The sequence below is a fragment of the Siphateles boraxobius genome, unplaced genomic scaffold, assembly GCF_051911475.1.
Source record: "Siphateles boraxobius isolate OS27281-9 unplaced genomic scaffold, OSU_SipBor_1 97, whole genome shotgun sequence".
NCBI lineage: Eukaryota > Metazoa > Chordata > Actinopteri > Cypriniformes > Leuciscidae > Siphateles > Siphateles boraxobius.
In genome coordinates this window covers 308,332-335,643 of record NW_027509227.1, presented here as the reverse complement: position 1 = coordinate 335,643, position 27,312 = coordinate 308,332, and the positions used below count along the sequence as shown (strand labels likewise).

The 27,312-nt window shown below is 38.7% G+C and overlaps 1 protein-coding gene across 1 annotated transcript in view; it reads right to left on the bottom strand.

Moving 5' to 3' along the window:
* cdk13 (cyclin dependent kinase 13) overlaps positions 1–27,312 on the bottom strand; it is a 32,075-nt gene that overhangs the window by 1,473 nt on the left and 3,290 nt on the right. Inside the window, exons 2-14 of the mRNA XM_077224973.1 lie at positions 24,256–24,428; positions 22,923–23,289; positions 19,222–19,392; positions 19,006–19,145; positions 16,529–16,699; positions 14,034–14,223; positions 13,100–13,156; positions 12,909–13,010; positions 11,235–11,312; positions 10,667–10,783; positions 8,819–8,950; positions 7,362–7,561; positions 1,110–1,592 (exon numbers count right to left, since the gene is read on the bottom strand). Of these exons, the coding sequence (XP_077081088.1) occupies positions 1,110–1,592; positions 7,362–7,561; positions 8,819–8,950; positions 10,667–10,783; positions 11,235–11,312; positions 12,909–13,010; positions 13,100–13,156; positions 14,034–14,223; positions 16,529–16,699; positions 19,006–19,145; positions 19,222–19,392; positions 22,923–23,289; positions 24,256–24,428 (2,381 nt within the window). The remainder of the gene's footprint in view (positions 1–1,109; positions 1,593–7,361; positions 7,562–8,818; positions 8,951–10,666; positions 10,784–11,234; positions 11,313–12,908; positions 13,011–13,099; positions 13,157–14,033; positions 14,224–16,528; positions 16,700–19,005; positions 19,146–19,221; positions 19,393–22,922; positions 23,290–24,255; positions 24,429–27,312) is intronic.

Here is a 27,312-nt window from a genome sequence, read left to right as displayed (position 1 = left end):
CTTCAATAAGAGATCTCACTTATCAAACAATATATTTATTATCTAATAAAAGGTAAATAGATAAACAAAAATAAACCAGTAAAAGAAACACTGACACAATGATGAACAAGTAACAATAATATTCGCAATGACATCGTTTTACTGAATAATTTAAATATCATTTCTTCATTTATCTTTGTAAACAAACTTCATTGCTGAACTGGCTACTCTCTGCTGTCTCCTGACATCACTTCCTGTCGACCGTAACTTCTGTCGGGTGCAATTTACAAACTCACCACTAGATGCCGCAAAAAAGTACACACTGCACCTTTAATATTTTAATTCATAAAGTCCCCCTGTAATTAGTGTTGTCAAAAGTACTGACTTCAGTACTGAAATTTAAAAAATGTGACGCTTTGAGCGTTGAGCGGAATCATGAACACCTCTGATTGGCCGTTGTGTTCACAAGCTCATCGGATATGTCTGTGATTGGCTACAATGATCAGCGCTACAAAAACATGTTGTAAATATACATCAATGACGCTCTTCAGCGAGTGCACACACACACACACACACACACACACACACACGGGAGCGTTTGAAAGTAGGTGTCTATCAACGGACCGGTCCTGCTAGTGCTTTCAAAACTCTCAAACGCTCCCGTGTGCTGATCATTGTAGCCAATCATAGACATATCTGATGAGCTTGTGAAGACAACGGCCAAACAGAGATTGCGCTCAAAGCGTCACATTATAAAAATTTCAGTGAAAAATTTCAGTACCGAAGTCGGTACTTTTAACAACACTAACTGTACTCAATTTTATCATTTTAAACTCATCTTTGATCCCCAAAATGACATATCTAAGCATTTTTTCCTTAATATTCTTCATGCCTTAAAATATCTTGAATGTAACTCGACACCCTTGCCTCATTTAGTATACACGGTTTTATGAATATGCAAATTAGCCCCGCCTCCACTCACTGACAGCAGATCCACTCGTTGGTTTTCAATATAAAACCTGATGAGATGATCTCAGTACTTTTGAACACTTCAAGCACATTTTACCATATGGAATGTAACTCAAAAGGAGGAGTGTGTGATATCGGGCGCATGTGTATGATGAGGTTACCTGGAGATACGGGGCTGGGCTCAGGTGGAGGCTTGACCTCAGGTACGCCCGCTGTCTTTGAAAGGACACCCTCTGCGCTGTCGAAGCCCATCATGTCCCCCGGCGCCCCCTGCTGGACCTTCAGCAGCTGCGCGAGGAGCATGGTGACCGCGGTCTGCGTGGCGGAGGCCGACGCCTCTCCGTCGGGCTTCCCCGGCGTCGGTGGAGATGGGGGTTTGGGCATCGGGGGGGTGCGGGCCCCTGATGGAGGCGGCGGGGGGGGTTTGGAGACCGTGGGGGGCGGGGGGGGTTCTGGGGGTCTTTCAGACTCCAGTGGTCCAGCGGGTAAAGCCTTCGTCAGCTGCTGCAGTGTCTCCGGGTTCATCTTCGAGCCCACGGTCTGGGCGAACTGGGCCGATCCCACCGGGCCGCTTTTGGACTGGAAGAGGTTCAGGAGCACAGCCAGCTGTTCTTGAGTCAGTTGGGAGTTGGGAGCTTTGGGGTCTAGAAGCAAAAGAGCAGGGATGCTTGAATGGCTTGTAAATAATGGGTTCTAAAGTACTAAATCAGACTCTTATTTTGTTACTCTTTGCTTCAATCGCCTTTTGGCTTGCTTAGTTGGGGACATTTAATTTAATATTCAACAATGTAAACCACATGTTTAATACCACATGTAAAATAACCTTTCATATGCTAGATGGCTGTGTACACAGTGCATAATATAAGCACACAGTGTATGGCATGTCATTTGGGACACTAATAAAGCCGATGCACACTGTGCGATTTTGGATCTTTGGATTTGGCAGCCTGAGACAAATTTAGAAAATCCTAAAAGATTCCTCTGATCTTAGGCTAAAATCTGAAGTCTTTGATCGTTAGTTTGACATGTTCACCGACAGCCGATTAATTAAAGCGATAAAATTTTATCTCCGACGAAATTCTGGCGATGTCAGAAGATTTTCCTCAGTCCTGCAGTGACTCTTACGACCACAGTCAAATCCTCTTCGTTTTTCAAGACAAGCCATGACCAAAATTAACATTAGAGATTTCTTTGTAACCACCATTTCAGTCCCGCGTGTAACGCAGCTCACTGTTACTGAATGCGTCAATGATTGATGTAAAACTCCCCACAAGTTTTCTTGCGTGCATCCGTTTTTAACGCGTCTTAACTGTCATACAGTGTGACGTTAATCATAACTGTGATCTTACAGTGTGACATTAATGACAACTGAGATCTTACAGTGTGACGTTACATTGTGACGTTAATGACAACTGAGATCTAAGTGCGGCATTAATGATAACTAAGATCTTACAGTGCGACATTAATGATAACAGAGATCTTACAGTGACATTAATGATAACTGAGATCTTACAGTGCGACATTAATGATAACTGAGATCTTACAGTGTGACATTAACGTCACACTGTAATGTCACATGGTAAGATCACAGTTGTCATTAACGTCAGACTGTAAGATCTCAGTTGTCATTAACGTCACCCTGTAAGATCTCAGTTGCCATTAACGTCACACTGTAAGATCTCAGTTGTCATTAACGTCACACTGTAAGATCACAGTTGTCATTAACGTCACCCTGTAAGATCACAGTTGTCATTAACGTCACACTGTAAGATCTCAGTTGTCATTAACGTCACACTGTAAGATCTCAGTTGTCATTAACGTCACCCTGTAAGATCTCAGTTGCCATTAACGTCACACTGTAAGATCACAGTTGTCATTAACGTCACCCTGTAAGATCACAGTTGTCATTAACGTCACACTGTAAGATCTCAGTTGTCATTAACGTCACCCTGTAAGATCTCAGTTGCCATTAATGTCGCACTGTAAGATCTCAGTTGCCATTAACGTCACACTGTAAGATCACAGTTGTCATTAACGTCACCCTGTAAGATCACAGTTGTCATTAACGTCACACTAAGATCTCAGTTGTCATTAACGTCACCCTGTAAGATCTCAGTTGTCATTAACGTCACACTGTAAGATCTCAGTTGTCATTAACGTCACACTAAGATCTCAGTTGTCATTAACGTCACCCTGTAAGATCTCAGTTGTCATTAACGTCACCCTGTAAGATCTCAGTTGCCATTAACGTCGCACTGTAAGATCTCAGTTGTCATTAACGTCACCCTGTAAGATCTCAGTTGCCATTAACGTCGCACTGTAAGATCTCAGTTATCCTTAATGTCGCACTGTAAGATCTCAGTTGTCATTAATGTTGCACTGTAAGATCTCAGTTATCATTAATGTCACACTGTAAGATCTCAGTTGTCATTAACGTCACACTGTAAGATCTCAGTTGTCATTAATGTTGCACTGTAAGATCTCAGTTATCATTAATGTCACACTGTAAGATCTCAGTTGTCATTAACGTCACACTGTAAGATCTCAGTTGTCATTAACGTCACATTGTAAGATCACAGTTGTCATTAACGTCACACTGTAAGATCTCAGTTATCCTTAATGTCGCACTGTAAGATCTCAGTTATCATTAATGTCACACTGTAAGATCTCAGTTGTCATTAACGTCACCCTGTAAGATCTCAGTTGCCATTAACGTCACACTGTAAGATCACAGTTGTCATTAACGTCACCCTGTAAGATCACAGTTGTCATTAACGTCACACTAAGATCTCAGTTGTCATTAACGTCACCCTGTAAGATCTCAGTTGTCATTAACGTCACACTGTAAGATCACAGTTGTCATTAACGTCACACTGTAAGATCTCAGTTGCCATTAACGTCACACTGTAAGATCACAGTTGTCATTAACGTCACCCTGTAAGATCACAGTTGTCATTAACGTCACACTAAGATCTCAGTTGTCATTAACGTCACCCTGTAAGATCTCAGTTGTCATTAACGTCACACTGTAAGATCACAGTTGTCATTAACGTCACACTGTAAGATCTCAGTTGCCATTAACGTCACACTGTAAGATCACAGTTGTCATTAACGTCACCCTGTAAGATCACAGTTGTCATTAACGTCACACTAAGATCTCAGTTGTCATTAACGTCACCCTGTAAGATCTCAGTTGTCATTAACGTCACACTGTAAGATCTCAGTTGTCATTAACGTCACACTAAGATCTCAGTTGTCATTAACGTCACCCTGTAAGATCTCAGTTGTCATTAACGTCACACTGTAAGATCTCAGTTGTCATTAACGTCACACTGTAAGATCTCAGATATCATTAATGACAACTGAGATCTTTAAAGTGTGACGTTAATAATAATGAGAGCTTACAGTGTGAAGTTAATGATAACTGAGATCTTACAGTGTGACGTTAATAACTGAGATCTTACAGTGTGACGTTAATGATAACTTAGATCTTACAGTGTGACGTTAATGATAACAGATCTTACAGTGTGACGTTAATGATAACAGATCTTACAGTGTGACGTTAGTGTAAGATCTCAGTTATCATTAACGTCACACTGTAACGTCACATTGTAAGATCTCAGTTGTCATTTACGTCACACTGTAAGATCTCAGTTATTATTAACGTCACACTAACGTCACACTGTAAGACATTAACGTCACACTGTAAGCTCTCAGTTAGTTGTCATTAACGTTTGTTGTCATTAACGTCACACTGTAAGCTCTCAGTTATTATTAACGCCACACTAACGTCACACTGTAAGATCTCAGTTATCATTAACGTCACACTGTAAGCTCTCAGTTATTACTAACGCCACACTAACGTCACACTGTAAGATCTCAGTTGTCATTAATGTCACACTGTAAGATCTCAGTTGTTATTAACGTCGCACTGTAATGTCACACTAAGATCTTACAGTGTGACGTTAATGACAACTGAGATCTTACAGTGCGACGTTAATGATAACTGAGATCTTACAGTGTGACGTTAATGACAACTGAGATCTTACAGTGCGACATTAATGACAACTGAGATCTTACAGTGCGACATTAATGACAACTGAGATCTTACAGTGTGACATTAATGATAACTGAGATCTTACAGTGTGACATTAATGACAACTGAGATCTTACAGTGCGACATGAATGATAACTGAGATCTTACAGTGTGACATTAATGACAACTGAGATCTTACAGTGCGACATTGACAACTGAGATCTTACAGTGCGACATGAATGACAACTGAGATCTTACAGTGCGACATTAATGACAACTGAGATCTTACAGTGCGACATTAATGACAACTGAGATCTTACAGTGCGACATTAATGACAACTGAGATCTTACAGTGCGACATTAATCACAACTGAGATCTTACAGTGCGACATTAATGACAACTGAGATCTTACAGTGCGACATTAATGACAACTGAGATCTTACAGTGCGACATTAATGACAACTGAGATCTTACAGTGCGACATTAATGACAACTGAGATCTTACAGTGCGACATTAATGACAACTGAGATCTTACAGTGCGACATTAATGACAACTGAGATCTTACAGTGCGACATTAATGACAACTGAGATCTTACAGTGCGACATGAATGACAACTGAGATCTTACAGTGCGACATGAATGACAACTGAGATCTTACAGTGCGACATGAATGACAACTGAGATCTTACAGTGCGACATGAATGACAACTGAGATCTTACAGTGCGACATTAATGACAACTGAGATCTTACAGTGCGACATGAATGACAACTGAGATCTTACAGTGCGACATGAATGATAACTGAGATCTTACAGTGCGACATTAATGACAACTGAGATCTTACAGTGCGACATTAATGACAACTGAGATCTTACAGTGCGACATGAATGACAACTGAGATCTTACAGTGCGACATTAATGACAACTGAGATCTTACAGTGCGACATTAATGACAACTGAGATCTTACAGTGCGACATGAATGACAACTGAGATCTTACAGTGCGACATGAATGACAACTGAGATCTTACAGTGCGACATTAATGACAACTGAGATCTTACAGTGCGACATTAATGACAACTGAGATCTTACAGTGCGACATTAATGACAACTGAGATCTTACAGTGCGACATTAATGACAACTGAGATCTTACAGTGCGACATTAATGACAACTGAGATCTTACAGTGCGACATTAATGACAACTGAGATCTTACAGTGCGACATTAATGACAACTGAGATCTTACAGTGCGACATTAATGACAACTGAGATCTTACAGTGCGACATTAATGACAACTGAGATCTTACAGTGCGACATTAATGACAACTGAGATCTTACAGTGCGACATGAATGACAACTGAGATCTTACAGTGCGACATGAATGACAACTGAGATCTTACAGTGCGACATTAATGACAACTGAGATCTTACAGTGCGACATGAATGACAACTGAGATCTTACAGTGTGACATTAATGACAACTGAGATCTTACAGTGCGACATTAATGACAACTGAGATCTTACAGTGCGACATTAATGACAACTGAGATCTTACAGTGCGACATTAATGACAACTGAGATCTTACAGTGTGACGTTAATGACAACTGAGATCTTACAGTGCGACGTTAATGACAACTGAGATCTTACAGTGCGACATTAATGACAACTGAGATCTTACAGTGTGACGTTAATGACAACTGAGATCTTACAGTGCAACGTTAATGACAACTGAGATCTTACAGTGTGACGTTAATGACAACTGAGATCTTACAGTGCGACGTTAATGATAACTGAGATCTTACAGTGCGACATTAATGACAACTGAGATCTTACAGTGTGACATTAATGATAACTGAGATCTTACAGTGCGACATTAATGATAACTGAGATCTTACAGTGCGACGTTAATGACAACTGAGATCTTACAGTGCGACGTTAATGATAACTGAGATCTTACATTGCGACATTAATGACAACTGAGATCTTACAGTGTGACATTAATGATAACTGAGATCTTACAGTGCGACATTAATGATAACTGAGATCTTACAGTGACATTAATGATAACTGAGATCTTACAGTGTGACATTAATGACAACTGAAATCTTACAGTGACATTAATGATAACTAAGATCTTACAGTGCGACATTAATGATAACTGAGATCTTACAGTGTGACATTAATGATAACTGAGATCTTACAGTGTGACATTAATGATAACTGAGATCTTACAGTGTGACATGGCCTACAGCGATGATCATGTTCGTACAGTCTGACAAGCAACAATCATAAAGGACGATAATAAGTCGCAGTGTTTGCCCGGTTTAATCTTAGGGCGCATGTTTGTGGAGTGTGTGAGCTGATGTCTCACCCAGCAGGGCTGCAGTATTGGCAGCGTTCGGGCCTTTGAGTCCTCCAGCGGCAGGGAAGCCCTGAGGAGTGTTACTGCGACTGTCATCCAGCCCGAGCTCCTTACGGGGAGCTTTAGGAGCCGTCAGATCCTCCGGCATCTGCTTCTGCCGCCGACGCTTCTTACTCCACAGCTCATGACAATCCTGCCAGAGAGGGAGACTACAGAGAGAAGCAGCAGAGATCAGATCACGGCACAGAGAAGACCACAAAAAATATTAATATATACAAGTATTTTCCAAACCATTATTCGAAATTATGGAATAATTGAAATACACAATTAAGTTAATTTTACAAAGAAATGTCAATGACATATTTAACAAGAAATAGATACAGTGTAGGTTTAATTTATTTATTAAAGAGTTTTTTAAAAATGTTACTTAAAAAAAAAATGTACTCAAGAACTAATAGCTAAAGCATAGAATCCTCTTAGCACACTAATCAATATGCGCCTATTCTGCAGTTTTAAGCGTTCATAATTTTGTTTTCTTTTTTCCTATAATAAGGATACATGCATCCAAGGTCAAAAAACACTTTAATTTTCTCATATGACCATTGTAGCACCAGCTCTTTTCTCAGTCTCTCTAAGACCCGCCTCTATGAGAGCTGCACGTGTCAGAAACCAAACGCTCATCATCATATCTGAGTCTCAGCTCTTGACACACAGTGATACGAACAGTACCGATGGCGTGGGTTTTACTGTATCAATCTCAGAAAACAGTGTCTTCTTGACATGAACAAAACAAACCAAACTCTTCCAGTCTCAGATACACTACAGTGTTTGAGGGCGGGGCTAAGAGACACTGTTCAGCCAATCAGGACAGAGACTGGAATTATGCAAATAAGATATAAACCTACGCAGGTTCAATCAGGAAGTGAGACTGAATTACTGACGACTCTTATTATATACTGATTCGACTCTCGAATCACTTCTTTCTTTTGGGAGACAAATGCAGCATCTGAAATCACATATTGAGTAGGTACTACATTTGAGTTTGAATTTACTTCACAACTGTTAAGAAAGTATGTTCTATAAAGTATGAATGAAATTCAGACGTACTACATCCACCATGTTGTTACGGTCACGTGACCTACCAGCATCAGTTGTGTCGCTTCACTGTCATTCATTAAATCCTCTCCTGTTGCCTCATGGGATAGTAAAGTGTCCATCGTATGCACACTCAGAAGTAGTAGGTCATCAGGGTACTTTTCTCCTACTGTTTTTTGAAAACTATGTAATCAGAGATGCTATTCTTTTGCCGTACTGTTTTTCACATGCTATATACTAGGGAAGTATTTGATTTCGGACACAGCATTTAACTATTTATCAGCACTTTGAATCTTTGTAGACCTTTTAAATTCAGAAACAGCCGCATTGCACACTGGATGAAAGCAAAAACACAACAAAATCCCTCATACTCAGGCGGAGGCATCTTGGCCGGATCCACATCTTTGAGGAAGTCACTGTTGAGAGCTTGTTCTGCAGTGCAGCGTTTGCTCGGGTCCAACGCTAACATGTGGTCAAACAGATCCAGGGCCATCAGAGGAATACTGAAATATTGAAATGAACAGTCACTGCAAAGATATCACTGAGGTTCAAAAAATACATTTTTCTAATCTAATTTAATGTCTAATGCTACCTTCAAATTATGTTGCAATAATCATTTTCATGAATTATGCACACATAAAAGCCTCCACAATGGTGTTATTGCCACTGGGAATTTCTGCATTGCAAACAGGAAGTTCATCAATTAAAGAATCATGGTAGAAGCAAATAAATGTAATGAAGAAACGCTGTAAAGCTTGCCACAAAATACTAATTTAGCTGGTTTATGAGGGGAGGAGTTACTTTTCCATTGATTCTCAGTGGCAGCATGTGAGTAATAAAACAGATAAAGCATCGATTACACTAATACTTATTTTATCGCATTATTAGCACTAAAAAGGATCCCGTCTTTATCAGTAAATGGAAAAAGAGATCTTTCCATTTTCTTCTGACCAAAAATCACACGATTTCTTGGTTAAAACCTCCCAGGAAAACTTGAAGGCATCATAAGAGTCAAATAAAGCAAACGCATATTCATATACAGTCAAACATTAAAGGGATAGTTCACCCAAAAATGTAAATTCTGTCAGTATTTACTCTCCCTCATGTTGTTCAACCCCGTAAGACCTTCGTTCATCTTCGGGACACGAATTAAGATATTTGTGATTAAATCTGAGAGCTGGATCACTCCTCCATAGGCTTCTAAGGGATTGAAACTTGCCGGCCTCGAAAACTTATTAAAGACATCGTTAAAATAGTCCAAGTGACTACAGTGGCTCAATCTTAAGTTTATCAAGCGACGAGAATACTTTTTGTGCGCAAAAACAAACAAAAATAACGACTTTATTTCAACTATTCATTTCCTTCTCTGTGGGCCTCGAGTGAGTTCACTAGTGTAACAGCGTATGATCTGTTGTTGTACGTCACACGCATCACACACATGACCAGCGTCGGCTAATAGTGAGCCTACGTGTGACGTAGCTCTACACTATCACACTACGCTAACTGACTCGACGCCCACAGAGAAGGAAATGAAGTGTTGAAATAAAGTCGTTATTTTTGTTTGTTTTTGCGCACAAAAAGTATTGTCGTCGCTGAGGGAGAGTAAATACTGACAGAGTTTTCATTGTTGGGTGAACTATCCCTTTACTGTATTCAGACACCTTCAACATTTCTCACATTATCACAGTTTATTCGCTACAGTTTAGAAAATGGTAATAAAATATGACAAGAATCAGTTGATATTTCACTGGTTTTGTCCGTCCTTCTGTTAGACTCTCACACATGAATTAAATTTAACAGCTGACAGCAATTCAATTTAACTACACAATTAGATAATACCAATTTAGCTCAACCAATCACCAAGCAATGCTACATGTTGTTCAGTCTGTGCTGTAAAAAGGTGCATTAGTTATTAAAGAAAAAACACTTCAGCAAAACATGATCAGCTCGAAGTGTCCCAATCATTTTTGGTCCCAAATTTATATAAATGTAACTGGTAGTCGTTGTATGAAGAATTTTCGGGTATAATATGTCACAGTTTATTTATTTTGCTCTCCTCACTTACATAAATTAACTATAGTGTCCTGCACTAGTAAAAAAATATCAAAAATTATATCTGGTGTCGGAATCATTTTTGGTTTGGCTGTATATGCTATAACCCTTCACACACTGTAGTTCTGAGCTAACAGACTGAACTGGTTTCATTTCTGATTACTCACAAGGCGAACTCTTCCCTTAGCCTTCGCCGGTACTGTTTCTTTGGTTTCATGGTGTTGAAGTAGGGCAGCTTGATCACGTCTGGCCACACGGCAGGGCAAGGGCTTCCACAGATACGACTGGATTGGACACCGGTATAAATGTTAGCGAATCTCAACCCGTTTAGTCTGGATCTCCAACAAAACTAGTGTTGTAAAAGTACCGACTTCGGTACAAAGTCGGTACTGAAATTTAAAAAATTTGATGCTTTGAGCGCTGTTGAGCAGAATCAAACACACCTCTGATTGGTCGTTGTGTTCACGAGCTCATTGCATATGTCTGCGATTGGCTACAATGATCAACGCACGGGAGCGTTTGAGAGTTTTTTTGAAAGCAGGCGTTTATCAGCGGATCGGTCCTGCTTGTGCTTTCTAAAAAACTAACTAAAACACTCCAGTGCGCTGATCATTGTAGCCAATCATAGACATATCCGATGAGCTGGTGAACACAACGGCCAATCAGAGGCGTTTATGATTCCGCTCTAAACACTAAACCAAACAGGGAAGTTTTTTACATGTTGACTCTTGTTACCTTATGAGCTCTAGCTGTGCTAGCTCCTGATTGGCCTGAAAGATGGGCTTCTTTGTGAAAAGCTCTCCCAGAATGCACCTGTGTGACATGAAAGACTTAAGGTGAAAATTGGAGTGATTATACTATAAACAGTAGGGCTGCATGATATGGGGGGGGGGGGCATCTAAATTGGGAAATTTACTTCTACAGTTTAATAGTTAGCTATGAAAAACACTATAGAGGAGCTTATTGACTTAATTATATATCTACGTTTGAATATATTGGTCATGAAATTTAATCATTGGTTTATGAAAACTACCTTGTGCAACTGAGATATATGCAGACATTTCAGTTTATGTTTGAATGTATTTATTATATCTTAAAATAAATAGCAGTTGAGTATAGTAGTTTGGGCTCTGTTATTAATTGTAACCTCTAATATTATAGTAATGTGCCAAATGAGAGGGTTCCCTGTAGTGTTTACAGCATTAGTTGGGAGAGATTTTTTTTTCTTGAGAAAAAAAAATATATTTAGATTCTGAATAATCGGCTAGATCGGTAGATATTAATCTGCTACCGGTAGATATTAATCTTCTATAAGAATTGGCAGATATCATTCTGAATAATCTGTTATTGTATTGACAGACATCATTCTGATTAATCGTCTATCGGTAGAAAAACAACGGATACTGTGTTAATTTCTTTAAATATTTTTTACACTTCAAACTGAATTTTTTTTGCCGCGGTGGACAAGTGATGAAACCGGTGTTGTGACTGAACATCGTGTAACACCGACAATCGTAGCAAGCCTAACAGAGCCCAAACTATTATATTCAACTGCTATTTATTTTAAAGGATTAGTTCACTTTTTAAAAATCTTTTGCTGATAATTTACTCACCCCCATGCCATCCAAGATGTCCATGTCATTCTTTCTTCAGTCGAAAAGAAATTAAGGTTTTTGATGAAAACATTCCAGGCTTTTTCTCCATATAATGGACTTCATTGGGTACCAAACGGTCCAAGGTCCAAATGACAGTTTCAGTGCAGCTTCAAAGGGCTTTAAACGACACCAGACGATGAATAAGGGTCTTATCTAGCGAAACGATCGTCATTTCAAAAATAAATAAAAAAGTTTGTTTTATAAGCACAAAGGCTCGCCTCGCCTTGCTCTGTTCTGTGATGCACGTTTGTGACTCTCCTGTTCGAACTCGTTCATCAAAATGAACAAATCTTTTTTCGAGTCATTTCGTTCATTCAACGAACAGGAGAGTCACAAACGTGCATCACAGAACAGAGCAAGGCGAGTATTTGTGCTTATAAAACTTAAACTTTTTTATTTATTTTTGAAAAGACTCATCGTTTCGCAAGATAAGACCCTTATTCAACGTCTGGTGTCGTTTAAAGCCCTTTGAAGCTGCACTGAAACTGTCATTTGGACCTTGGACCGTTTGGTACCCAATGAAGTCCATTATATGGAGGAAAATCCTGGAATGTTTTCATCAAAAACCTTAATTTCTTTTCGACTGAAGAAAGAAAGACATGGACATCTTGGATGACATGGGGGTGAGTAAATTATCAGCAAAAGTTTTTTAAAAAGTTAACTCCTCCTTTAAGAAATAATAATTACACTATTGTAGATAAATATATAATGCAGCCCAAACTGATGGCATGGCATGTTTGAAGTGCTGGCTCACCCGCAGCTCCACACGTCGATGGCGGGCGTATAACGCTCTTCTCCCAGCAGCAGCTCGGGGGGGCGGTACCACAGAGTGATCACCTTATTGGTGTAGGGTCGACTGGAGAACGACAAACCCAGTCAGACTCAGCTCTACTCAGTTTACACAACTCAGAACTGCACGCTGAATCAGGTCAGGATGATACGTACCTCTCTTCAGAGTTATACAGACGAGCCAATCCGAAATCTGCCAGTTTGATCTGACCCCTGCAGGACGGCACAAATTCACACAAATCAGATGATATATGAAGATACAGTGAAAGTTTGTTCACAATGATTAGTACATTTCCTTATTCATATCTGAGGGTGTATACCATATTTGAGTCCTTATCGGGCCGATAACGATAACATTAAAACTGATCATATATCGGCCGATACCGATATGGTGGCCGATATATTGTGCATCCCTAAATAAAACTATATATTAAGTGGCTCATTCACTCTTCTGTGTTAAATTTCCTTTGCATGTTGACTTTGGTTTGCTTAAAAAGGTCAAAGTTTGTTTGGAAAACTCAGGTTGAAGCTGAAATTGTTGTGAAATGCTCTTAAACCCTGACGCACATATTTAGGCAACAATCAGATGTTAGATTTGATAGAACACAACTTTCATTGTATCTTCATGTTATGTTCGCAGATTCACGTTTTTGAAGTTTACACGGAGATGATAACGTTTTCAAAACATTTCAAAACTTGCACCTTGGAATCCATTTCAAAGTTTGCGTCCTCGAGCCACCAAACACTGTTGTCATCCAAATGAACCTCCAAAACGCATTAAAAGTTTTCTATTTTCAGTTAAAACGGTGTCGTGTTAGCGGCCCCTAAGTTAATGACTAGTGATCTTTGCAATGGAAGTGAATCAATCAAAAACTAACTTTAGCTGGACAATAACTTTATTCTAGAGCTGCTGTAAAGCCAAAACAATCTCTGTTACTTTAATTTCCTATTATCACGTTAAAGCTGCTTTGAAACAATCTACATTGTTGAAATCGCTGTATAAATGAAGGTGACTTGACGATGATTTGGACTAATTTCCTCATTCACATCTGAGGGTATATGAAACAATGTGAATCTGTTCTGCACTGACTTGTTATTGAGTAAGATGTTGGAGCACTTGATGTCCCTGTGCAGGAAGTTCTTCTTGTGGCAGTAATCCAGTCCTTCCAGAAGCTGCCTCATGAAAGACTTGATGTGGCTCTCGTTGAAGTGCACGAGGCCCGACTCCAGGAGACCCATCAGATCGTGGTCCATGTACTCAAACACCAGGTAAAACGCCCCTGTGAGACAAAAACACATTCATTAACCCCAGGGTTTGAAATTAACACCCGCCAACCCACCAATTGTGGGTAAAACTCCACTGTCATGTGTAACATAGTTAAATCACTGGCCAATTTGGCGTGTTACTTATTATGTTTACTCACTTTGCTGGGGAAGTTCATGCAAGACAAATCTGCGAGTCATCATGATATATTAAATACAGCGTATTGCGCAGAATCGGCTCATTTCTGGCTTACTTGAACACACACGTCACTACACAACAAATAACGGTGCGCTTGTTCATTTGCATTGAAACAATAGTGAAGATTAAAAAGCATTTGGTTAACAGAAAAAACATTGTTATTTTCCAACATCCTAAATTTTTTTGATGTTCTTTGTACTGTATTGATCTGTCCACCTAAAACACGTTTGTGGTGATGAGGATAAAAGAGAGAGAGAGGAGATGCTGGATGTATAAAAATTTAACAGGATATATAAGAACTGAATAAGATATATATATATATAATAAGAAAATAATCTATGAAACAAAATGTTATAATATATATATTTATTTTTTATAATAAATAAATAAATAAATATATGTATATATATATATATATTTTAGAGATGTGACAGTGAGGATATTTTCCACCGTTTTTTTGACGCGTGACAACAGGTAATACCGGTATCACCGGCGGGGGCTTTTAAATCGCTAATTTAAAGGCAAAAGTAAAATTTGTGCGTTTGCACAGGCTTGCATAATGGTGCGATCGTGCGGAGCAGCGCTGTTTTGTTATTGTGCCCTGGATTGGTGCTAATTTGAAAACGAAGCAACTTTTTTTACATCGCTTATAAAAAGCTGGTGCGGCAGTGTGCACTTCACTGTCACTTTTAAATTAGCGTCAATTCATCCTTCTTAGGGAGTTTGATTGACATGTTCTGACCAATCAAAATCCACCATTTTTGTCCCACAAAGCAGTCAGGAGAGTTAGGAGTTTAACTTCGGTGGATTTGAACTTGGCTTTAACTGAGGCAATCTGTCACTACACATTAAAGAGCCACAAAACGGCAGGCCTATTTATTGTTTAATTTTCTTTGACTGACCAAATTTGAAAGTTGAGACTTTGTTTCATATTAAATATGACCTGCTCAGTCCTGTCTGTCAGCCCGTTGACCGGCCAACCGGTAAAAAAAACAAAACAAATAAATAATAATACATTAAAGAAATGATTCCCTCTGATTTTCTGTTTCATTAATAAAGTTTGACTACTCGCTGCAGTCTCGCGTGAATTGCACGTATAAAATGAAGTTAACTAACAAACATGATCCATCAGGAAACGCCATAAGTCACTGAATTTCACTGCGCTTCGTGAAGAGTTTTTCTTTTGCGTGAAGAAGCCGTTCGCCGGAGAGGTTTTAAAAGATAGCGGAGTGCATTCGTGATTATTAGGCTACCGGTATAATAATCCTCCTGGCGCCGGGTCTGAGTCATTTACTCTCTTACCTTTGTCCTTTGATTAACATTAATGACACTTTAAGACCAGCCGCTGCTGACAGAGACGCGATCTGACACGCGCCCCGTTTTCTCACAAATCTCTACGTTCATTTAAGACTTTATTTAAATAATTTAAGATTGCTTTTATGAGGACACTCGACAAAAATAACATTTTGGCATAATTTGTTATGGTTTGTTCAAGCCCGAAAGAGAACTCGATACTGACGCGCGTCTTTTCTGAGGGTCGTGTGTGTGTGTGTGTGTGTGTGTGTGTGTGTGTGTGTGTGTGTGCAATAGGCAGGACTTAACGGGTCATGCGTAATATTTTTAAGGCTTTAAACTTTTTTTTTTTGTGGGCAAGTGATGAAACTGGTGTTGCGACTGAACACGGTGTAACACTGACTATCGTAGCTAGCCATATATATATATATATATATATAAAAGCATTTGGTTAACAGAAAAAACATTGTTATTTTCCAACATCCTAAATTTTTTTGATGTTCTTTGTACTGTATTGATCTGTCCACCTAAAACACATTTGTGGTGACGAGGATAAAAGAGGAAGAGAGGAGATGATATATATATATATATATATATATATATATATATATATATATATATATATATAAATAAATAAATAAATAATGTATGCATGTTTACTTCCCTTTTTTTCTTTTTGGCTAGTAGACGATCTGAATGGCCGGTAACTTAATTTAATAGCAAAATTGGCCATGAGTGAAAAAGTTAATTTCAAACCCTGATAACGCCAACAGAAAGAGGAAAACCTCTGGAAATAACCCGTCTTTTATCGCTGGCTCTCAATGCCATACCTTTGTCGTTCTTAAAGTCTAAGGCGTCCTCTTTGTCGGTGACGATCTCCTTCATGTTGATGATGCTCTTGTGGTTGAGCTGCCGCAGGATCTTGATCTCCCGGATGGCCGTGATGGGGAAACCCTCCTTCTCGTTGTCCAGGCGCACCTTCTTCAGAGCCACCAACTCCGCTGAAGAAACAAGACCAGAGGAGATTAATGGTCTCTGACTGCGTTAGCATACACATCTTTTAAGGTCACAGTGAACTTGAGCACAGAGAAAGAAGACTACAGTTCTATTTTCATGGCATGTATTGACTAGGGCTGCACAATATTGGAAAAAAAAACGGACATTGTGATAGTTTTTGCAATATATATAGTGATATACATTTTTTTTTAAGAGTTTCCACCAAATGACTTATATATTTTAGCACATAGTGATTTATTCGAGAGTGATGGCTTGATTTTGTGGAGTTAATCCTGAGAAATAATTTTTTACTCTGAAGGCAAGTGTTACTTGCCGTTTTATTAAATGGCAAAATCCTTTTAGGGCTGAACGATTTAGGAAAAGCTTCACTGAAATAATATTGTTCAAAAGGTCCAAATAAAATTATTTGAGTATGTTTTACAATAAAATACTAAAAAAACTAAAATTTTCTTGTACTATATCATATGGTCTACTCTACAGTCTTTCTACTTACAAAATGTCTTCTAAAACTGAAATTTTGAAGACATGCACAAATAAAATTAATACAATATGCAATGTTTATGGTAACATACTAAACCATAAAATGACTGTAAAAACCACTGTACAGTTAAAAAAAAACTGTTTTATAAAATGATAAACCTCACATTTCAGACTTTAAACCATTTATATGGAAAGGGATGAGTCAAAATGATAAATTATTATATCACTATATATTTTTGTATTATTATAGATCAGCATTAATATGCTGGTTACCCTGGTTACATCTAATCAAAGCAGCACTGCGCTAATAAACACGACTTTATTCGGCATTATACAGAGGTAAGATGAAAAGAAAATGCTATTTTTCAGGCCCCAAATTTAAGACCTCTTAAAATTATAATAATTAAGACTTTTTATAACATTTAAGAATTTGTATGGCTTTAAATTTGCTAAAACTAAGATTTAAAGGGTTAGTTCACCCAAAAATGAAAATGATGTCATTAATGACTCACCCTCATGTCGCTCCAAGCCCTTAAGACCTCCGTTCATCTTCAGAACACAGTTTAAGATATTTTAGATTTAGTCCGAGAGCTTTCTGTCCCTCCATTGAAAATCTATGTACGGTATACTGTCCTTGTCCAGAAAGGCAATAAAGACATCATCAAAGTAGTCCATGTGACATCAGTGGGTTAGTTAGAATTTTTTGAAGCATCGGAAATACATTTTGTTCCAAAAATAACAAAAACGATGACTTTATTCAGCATGGTATTGTCCTCCGGTTCTGTTGGGGATCCGCGTTCACGAGTCCGCAGTGACGCTGATGACGTAAGACGCTGCTGACGTGTATCTGGTGCGTCCGTGTATTCGGGTTCAAATAAATATGTCTGGTTAAAAAAAATGCAAGTCTTCCTCTGTGTGGAAATCCTTAGACATGTTTGCAAAGATTGTTTTGTTTACAGCGTGCGTCTCCCTCAGACTGTAAACGAAGCTCGGGCGCACCAGATACACGTCAGCTCGTCTTACGTCAGCGGCGTCACTGAACACGGATCCCCAACAGAACCGGAGGACAATATAATGCTGAATAAAGTCGTCGTTTTTGTTATTTTTGGAACAAAATGTATTTTCGATGCTTCAAAAAATTCTAACTAACCCACTGATGTCACATGGACTACTTTGATGATGTCTTTATTGCCTTTCTGGACAAGGACAGTATACCGTACATAGATTTTCAATGGAGGGACAGAAAACTCTCGGACTAAATCTAAAATATCTTAAACTGTGTTCTGAAGATGAACGGAGGTCTTACGGGCTTGGAGCGACATGAGGGTGAGTCATTAATGACATCATTTTCATTTTTGGGTGAACTAACCCTTTAAGGACCCAACGGGGTGATAATTATTTGTGAAATTTACAATTTTATGATTTATTTAAAATTAAAATAAACTAAATAAAAAAAAATTTGGTAATAATACTATTGTACTGTAAAATAAACAAGTAATGAAATTAATTTAATTTTACTGTAAAATTACAATACTAATATTTGTGTGTCAGTTTCTTCATTGCCAAAAAGTAACCTATCAAGATTTTATTTTTATGGGTTGCCGGAAAATAAAAATATGCACTGCCAGTTTCAGAGAGACGCTCGGCACTGTGTTCATTTACATGCGTGCAGCTCATGAGCTCATAAAAACCTGTAGCATATATATTTATTTAAATAATTTCAGCCTGCTTGATGAAAAATCACACTAAGCCATATTGCAATATCTATTTTATTTCAATGCATCATGCAGACGTTTGAGAACATCCTTACCAGTGTCTTTGTCCTTGGCTTTGTACACCTGTCCATAAGTACCTTCCCCAGTGATCCCAATGATTTCAAACTTGTCAACACACCGCTTTCCCCAGTCGATCTCGGTTTCCTTGATCTCTCCAAACCGGGGACCGCAAATTCTGCGATGCAACCAGAGAAGTAGATTTTTGCATTTGCTACAGAGAAAATGTGAGAAGAGATTGTTTGGCGACATACTTTGGTCTCTTGCGTGGGATGTGCATCTTCTTGTCATCCGGCGGGCTGTGTGGGGAGCCGGGAATGACCCCCGGGAGCTCTGGGGGAAGAGGCAGGTCTGAGAGCAGCGCACGCGCTTTCCTTTCTGGTTTGTAGGTTTTTTTCCCTGTGGTTGCTGATGAGTCTTTCAAGCTATTGACATAAAGAAAAGGAAGCCATCAGTGAAAGTATCAAAAACAATGCACAGTACAACAACAACAACAACGCTAGGCCTGGGCGATATGGCCAAAAAAAAAACGAACATCACGATAAAATGTTCATATCAGTCGATATCAATAATTATCAGCGATAAAGGTCAAATCTATATTTCTTCCAAGTTTAAAGGGAGATTTATATATTACCTAAGTGAAAGTTCTAGAAACCAGACCATTAATTGTGGTTTTAAACTGCTATTTATTGTCAGAACATGACAAACACTTCACGTTTTTAATAATTTTACAGTCATTTTTTCTCAACAAAATAAATATCTTAATAGAAAAATACATTTCTTAGTTTCTGATTTTTCTTAATTGTTTCAAGTCTTGAAACAGGTTTGTGTCGCCTGACTCTGATGGCACGTATCTTCGACAGTTTGCAATATTAATAATTTTACATGTTTTGTCTCCTAGAAATGCTCATTTGACAGTGTGTTGACAATAGTAGTAGCTTGCGTTAGGATGCAGATGTAAATTTATGTTCATGAACAAAAACAGTAACATCTGCAAAAGGTTTTGATTCACTTCAAATGTTGACTACTGTATCTTATTTTATTTTTAATAACAACAATTTCATCATTATAGTGAAATAAATTTCATTTAGTGAAATTGTCACATCTCCCACCCCTAGGGAGATCATTACAAAGTACTGAGCGAAATATTCAGACGTACTCTTCATCAGTTTTACGATTTTCGAAAGCCCTATTCGGACTGGATCAGTTTAACATGGAGTAATTATTAGTAGTAAAGTAATTATTACCAGAGCTTCTCCGTGATTTTAGTCCCGTCCCAATGTGCATCGATCTCAGTAATCATTACGGACAATATCAGTAAATATTACTCCAACTTTTACCTTCTGGAAAAATGACCTCAGGTAATGCTAATCCCGTGCGAATAGACCCGCTGTAAATATGTACGTAAATATTCCATCATTTCCTGTTTAAAAGTATTTTCCCGTGGTTTTTAAAGTATGGAGGCACTTGAAAAAGCATTTAGTTGCGTTCTAGACGCTGGGACCGATCTGTGGCAGAACTCAAGTGTTTTCCACATACAACTCAGATTTTTTTTTAAAAAGGTTGAAAGCACTTTTTAGAGACACAAAACTTATTTTAGTGTTAGATAAATGCCTATTACCAACATGATACAATCTGAATATATATAATACATCCGACCTGACCTAACTGTTTTATATATACAAATATAGGTTATAGAAATGCGTTTGCGCACATGATTTCAGGAAGCAGCGTAATACACACATGACAACTAGTTTACTTGAGATCTCTTATCCCGTGCGAATTGGGCATTATTATTACAGACGTCCTGTGGTAAAATTATATTACCGTTTACACGTTCTTTCAATTGTGACCCGTATCCGATTCATGCGTTTAAACTTGACATACCTGAAACATCGCGCATGCTTAAAGGGGGTTCTTGCACAGATGAACGAACGCGAAACATGCTTGATTCTAGCTTTGCGATATATGTGAAGTTCGCCAAACATCACCATGATTTTGAAGCGGAGGATGAAAAGCGCCATCATTGCAGAGAGATCTCAGGATTGGTGGGAACATACAACACGATCTCATGAAATTGCGCATCCATAGCACCAATTTAATTTCACGTGCCATTTATACACCAAAAATAGTTTGTGTGTGCATGATACGCACCGCAAACCCCAACCTTTTGATATGTTGTCAACGCGTGTCCACATTCCTCTCCTACGACGACACGACGTTTCACAGATGCGCGTCGAGGTTTCTCTCGTCATTAAACCGCGGAGACGTAGCCTAATGCCTCAGAAAATCCGATCTGCCTGTTTACATGACAGTCGCATCGGCACATCTCTGATTTATATCTGATTTATTTCCACATATGAACGAGGCCTGAAACCGATCTCGAAATATCCGAATGCATGCGTTTTTTTCCAGTTTACACTGTCATAGAACACATCCGATCTGTGTCACATATGAGCAAAACATCGGAATTGGGTCACATTTCACTGACAGTGTAAACGAGGCCTTAGGTGTCCAGGACTAGTGCATCTTTCAGCCAACATTCAGTATGAATAAAATTAGGGCTGCAACAACTAATCGATAAAATCGATTATAATCGATTATGAAAATCGTTGTCAACGAATGTCATTATCGATTAGTTGGTCTGCTTACGTTACGGGGAGCGTTTACTGGTACGCACACACACGCAAGGTCTCTCTCCCTCAGGCGCTCTGCCGAGCGCGCGCGCTACACGGTTTGGAGCAGTCTCTTCTGTCTCGCATGCGCGCTCTTGCTTGCGCGCTCTAGATTTCGGGAGTTTGAACTATTTCGCGGGCATCAGGGAGCCGCAATCAATATGCGGGAGACTCCCGGGACTTCCGGGATCTTGGGATGTCTGTATTTTGTCTCGAGCATCAGGTTGCGCAATCAGTTCGCTCGCAACGTAAGTGATGGATTAAAATAGCGCTACCGCAGAAATAGGTTAAATTAAAACGGTCTTCACAAAGCGAAGCACTAAATATAAAGGCAGTTAATAACAGCAGCAGTAAAATATTGTTTTTTAGTCACTGTACTCAGTGGTTTTCAGCGAATGCTTGTGCACTAATGCATAATTTCTCCTGTCCTTTACTCAAGCCTGTTAGCTTGCTGGGTAAAGTTTCCTCCATTCCGTTCTCTTTTTATAGCATTTGTCTACTAAGTTTTAATTGTTTTTCAAACGCGATCTACTGCGGCTCTACGTTCACACAATTGTTTTCAGTCTTTCTATATTTATTTAATCAATTTATCCTTATATTATATTCTTTTATATATTATATATAATATATATTATATTCTTTATCCTTATATTCCTTATATATAATTAATTTTAAATAAAAATTAAATGAATTATATATTTTAGATGTTTTTAGTTTGTTTTTAGTTCAGATATTCACATCTGAACAACATGTCTGTGTAAATTTGTTTTAACAAAAATTGTGTTAAAACATAATATGTTGGATATCATTTTTTTAACAATAATCATGTTTGTCAACTTGCCATCAGCAATTATCATTAAAAACAATGCAAATATTGATATTAGTAAAACTCAATGTGTGGCTTTTGCACTTTTTAAAGTACACTTTTACACATAAATACCCTGATTTACGGTTTTATTTAGTTTTTTATAAAAATCTAATTTAATTTCTATCCGATTAATCGATTAATCGAAAAAATAATTGTCCGATTAATCGATTATCAAAATAATCGTTAGTTGCAGCCCTAAATAAAATCCTGAAGTAATGTTAAAATCAGATACTCTAAGACTCTCAAGTCGTTTGTAATTGCTGACATGTAATGGAGTCATTTTCACTGTAAGGCACTTGTACTTTTACTCAAGTATTGTTTTCAGGTACTCTTTACGGCTCTGTGAGCGAAATATTCAGACGTACTCTTTATCGATTTCCGATTTATTCACAGATGAATTTAGAAAACAAACCTGTCGCTTCCGTCCGCATGATCCAGGTTGTTGGGAGCCGGTGGAAGAGAGGCAACAGCCGCTTTCTCTCGCTCCTTCTCCTTCACCTGCAGGACCGGTCCTCCTTTCTTCTTGTCTTCCTTCCCTTTGGTGTCTCTGGCGGGCAGCGAGGCGTCTGTGCTCCTCTTGGGTCGGTCCACAGGAGACTGAGGCTGGCTGGACACGGGCGTTCTGGGGCCTTTCTCACACACAGGTGGAGGCGAGGGCGGCCGGGTCTTCTTGAGTGTGTGGTTGGACACCGGGTTGGGCTGAGGAGCGCTGGAGGACGACGAGCCTTTGGTCGGGGTCGAGGCGTTGCTGGAGGTTTTGACGCGAGCGGCTTCAGCGGCTTTTGAGCAAGATCAGGCAAGTTTATTGTTATAGCACATCTCATACACTATGGTATTTCAAAGTGCTTTAAGCTGAAATGAATTAAAAATAATCAGAAAAAATAAAAGCGAGGAAAATTAAAACTGTTATAAAAGGAATTAAAAGTGTAAAAAAGATACATAGATAAACTTCTCATCCGGCAAAACACCGGTGTATCCCATGCTGATTACACTGTGTCTGTGGTGTTCTTTCTGCGAGCCTAAGAAATATATTTGACGTCTCCAATAGACCAGATTTTTCCCTAAAATCGTACAGGAGGAGCTCTAGGACTCACGGGGTAACCGCCACATCAGCCCAAACCCCAAAGATTTGTTCGGAAGCTCTAGGAATGGACTTGATCCAGTCCGACCCCACAGAACCTCGAGCTTAATTACGTCAATCTAGTGTTGTCAAAAGTACCGACTTCGGTTCCAAGTCGGTACTGAAATTTTAAAAATGTGATGCTTTGAGCGGAATCATAAAAATCTCTGATTGGCCGTTGTGTTCTCGAGCTCATCGGATAGGTCTGCGATTGGCTACAATGATCAGCGCTTCAAAAACATGTTGTAAATATACATCATTGATGCTCTGCAGTGAGCACACACACACACACACACACACACACACACACACACACACACACACACGCGTTTGAAAGTAGGCGTCTATCATCGGACCGGTCCTGCTTGTGCTTTCAAAACTCTCAAACGCTCATTTGCGCTGATCATTGTAGCCAATCATAGACATATCCGATGAGCTTGAGAACACAACGGCCAATCAGAGGTGTTTATGATTGCGTTCAAAGCGTCACATTTTAAATATTTCAGTACCGACTTGGTATCGAAGTCGGTACTTTAACAACACCACGTCAAACTCACTACTCCACCACAGACCCGGGTCATCAGCTTTCAATTCCCCAATTAAGTAATTTATGTTTGTCTCTCACCTTTCACCTTCTTCTGCTTGCTGAGCTCGGCGGCCAGGCTGCTCTTCAGGGTCAGTGTGCTGGGAGAGAGACTCGAGGGCCGGCTCCGGGACCGAGAGTGACGATGACGACTGCGGGACCGAGAGTGACGTGTCGACGTGTACGGGCTCCTGCTGCGGGACTTTCCCGTACGCCTGAGAGAGAGAGCAACAGCAGAATGAGTTAAATACCCATGATTCTGACATTCTTCTTTCAGACGAATACAATCAGAGTTATATTAAAAAATGTCCTGGCTCTTCCAAGCTTTATAATGGGAGTGAATGGGTATATGTTTTTGGAAGCCCATTAAAGCGCATCTATCCATGATAAAAGTGCTCGAAACAGCTCTGCGGGGGTTAATAAAGGCCTTCTGAAGCGAATCGATGCATTTGTGTAAGAAAAATATCCATATTTAAAACTTTATAGACTAAAATAACTAGCTTCGGCAGACACGAATGCATCGATGTCAAAGCTTAGGCTACTCCTCCGACTGCCGTAAAGTTATAAATATGGATATTTTTCTAACACAAACGCATCACTTTGCTTCCGAAGGCCTCTATTAACACCATGGAGTCGAATGAATTACTCGTATCATGGATGGATGCACTTTTTTGGGCTTCAAATTCTCAGGTATCATGCACTCCCATTATAAAGCTTGGAAGAGCCAGGACATTTTTTTATATAACTCTGATTGTACTCGTTTGAAAGAAGAATGTCATGTACACCTAGGATGACTTTAGGGTCAATAAATCATGCGCTAATTTTCATTTTTGTGTGAACTATCCCTTTAAATCTGTAAAACTATCTTATTGCTTCACAAGATTTAGATTAAAATGCTTGATTCATAATATGGATTAATTTTATGATGCCTATGACATTATTGGATCTTTTCAGTTTAGGGGTTTCAGTTAAAATCTTAACTTGCATTAAGAAGATTAACTAAAGTCTTCTATATATATGAAAAGTAAATGACAATTTTCTTTTTTGGCCGATTTATCCCTTCATGCTTAATCTTTTTGCAAACAGCGTGGAACAGTGACTGTCAAACCATGATCACAATCAAGCACTGTAAAAGTAACAAGGAAGTAGTCAATACAACAAGTGCACAGTTTTCTGAAGTCATGCATTAGAATTGTGTCAAAATAATTTCTGAGTTTAAGGCGAAACCACAACTATTATAACACACCACCACAGAGGAACAAAATAGTTGGAATCCCTTTCTGAACCATTTTTCCTGCTGATGAACGATAAAAACACTTCTCCCGAGTTAGAAGCAAATGCCACAAATTATGCGCATGTTTATTCATCACACTCAAATACACTTATATTGAAAAGTATTGCATCAGGTTAGACATCATTGGTTCTTGTGTGTGTTAACCATTCATGATGATTTAAGCCTCGTTCACAGCGATTAAGCGATGGATCACTATGACTATTCACAATCACGACTATGACAGACCCTTAAAATTTTGAACACTAGCGTACGTGTTCTGATCAGCACGAGGGCGAGTAAACTTCAATAGAATTACCATTTTTGGGTTGGCTATTACATCAATCTGAAGAGCGAATAATAAAAAACATTTAACAAATACATATGCATTGCTAAAATCATTAGTCAACTCCCCGCCCCCGGAGATGTTTTCTCAAGATCAAAGCAATATTTAAATACATAGATCAGATAAACTTTGGTTTCCTGTACTTAAGGCGTTTTAACTTTTTCACAATGCCGGCTTTTTATGCTAAAACAATTTACCCTTAACAAAAGCGGCCAATGGGAGATAATCCACACGTACGGCTGTCAGACTGAACCTTGAGTTTCAAACCGTCTCTCCTATTTGGTCGTCTAATCATCTGACAGCAAGGCAGATGAAGACACATTATGACTGTAGTCATGGCACTTCATTTGCTTCTCAAAATGAGATTATAATAGGCTATCTGGTTTATATTGCAACCAGCATTATGCCTAAAATAACATCTGACTGAGTCCTTTATAAAACTTAGGCTTGGTTTCACACACAGGGCTTAGATAAACCCAAGATTAGATCAATCAGAACATTTAGTAGGCTATATTTTATAAACATTATAAGAAAGCAGAGGCCATACGTAGCAAAGTCTGATGCTTCCACCTCCAGTGTGAGCCGCTCGACCTCCCGCTATATTCACATGAGCTCAACCAACACGTGTGTGTGTGTGAGTGTGTGTGTGTGTGTTAGGGCTGCACAATATATCGAAATGATTGAAATATCGCAAACGTATCGCGATATGCATATCGCAATGGCTTGGAATAACTTGAGTCATGAACAAAGAGAAAATCACTCACTGTTCTTGGCTAGATAACTTTTGAAGCTTTATATATATATAAATTCATACAGTGAAAACCAAGCAATGTTTTATTTTTACATCTGATTATTCAGTTTCTGTTGTTAAATAATCCTAATGTGGGATAACCTGAAACCCCTTGATTTACACTGATGTAAAATAACACTTCTGCTACTGTAAAACACTGATGTTCACTTTCAGAAGATGTCACAAACAGAATGTGAAACACGAATGATGGTTATATAATTTTACATATATTTCAAAAGATAATTTAAGTACTTTAAGCATTCTCGTATCGCAAAACCAATATCACATTCTTTAATGATTTATCGCATTTTTCTTCAATATCGTGCAGCCCTAGCGTGTGTGTGTGTGTGTGTGTGCGTGTGTGTGTGTGTGTGTGTGTGTGACAGTCTTGATAGGATGTGGAAAGAGTCAACAGTGGGTGGGAAGACCGTTTTAAGGTCAAACAAATCAAAATAAAATGTCTTCACTTCTGCGCTAACAATAACTACAAAGTAGACAGAAAGAACTGTTTGTGTAGTCTTCAATAACACACACATGAAACCGCACAATCTGACACACTTCCATTAACTGCGTTTTTCCCATTTCAGATGCTTCTTATATCAAACTCAATTTATATACAAGAGTATGAATTTAACTTAAAAGTTGGAAAGAATTGCGGACTAGAGTTATACCGTTTTCAGGCCTCTCAATAAA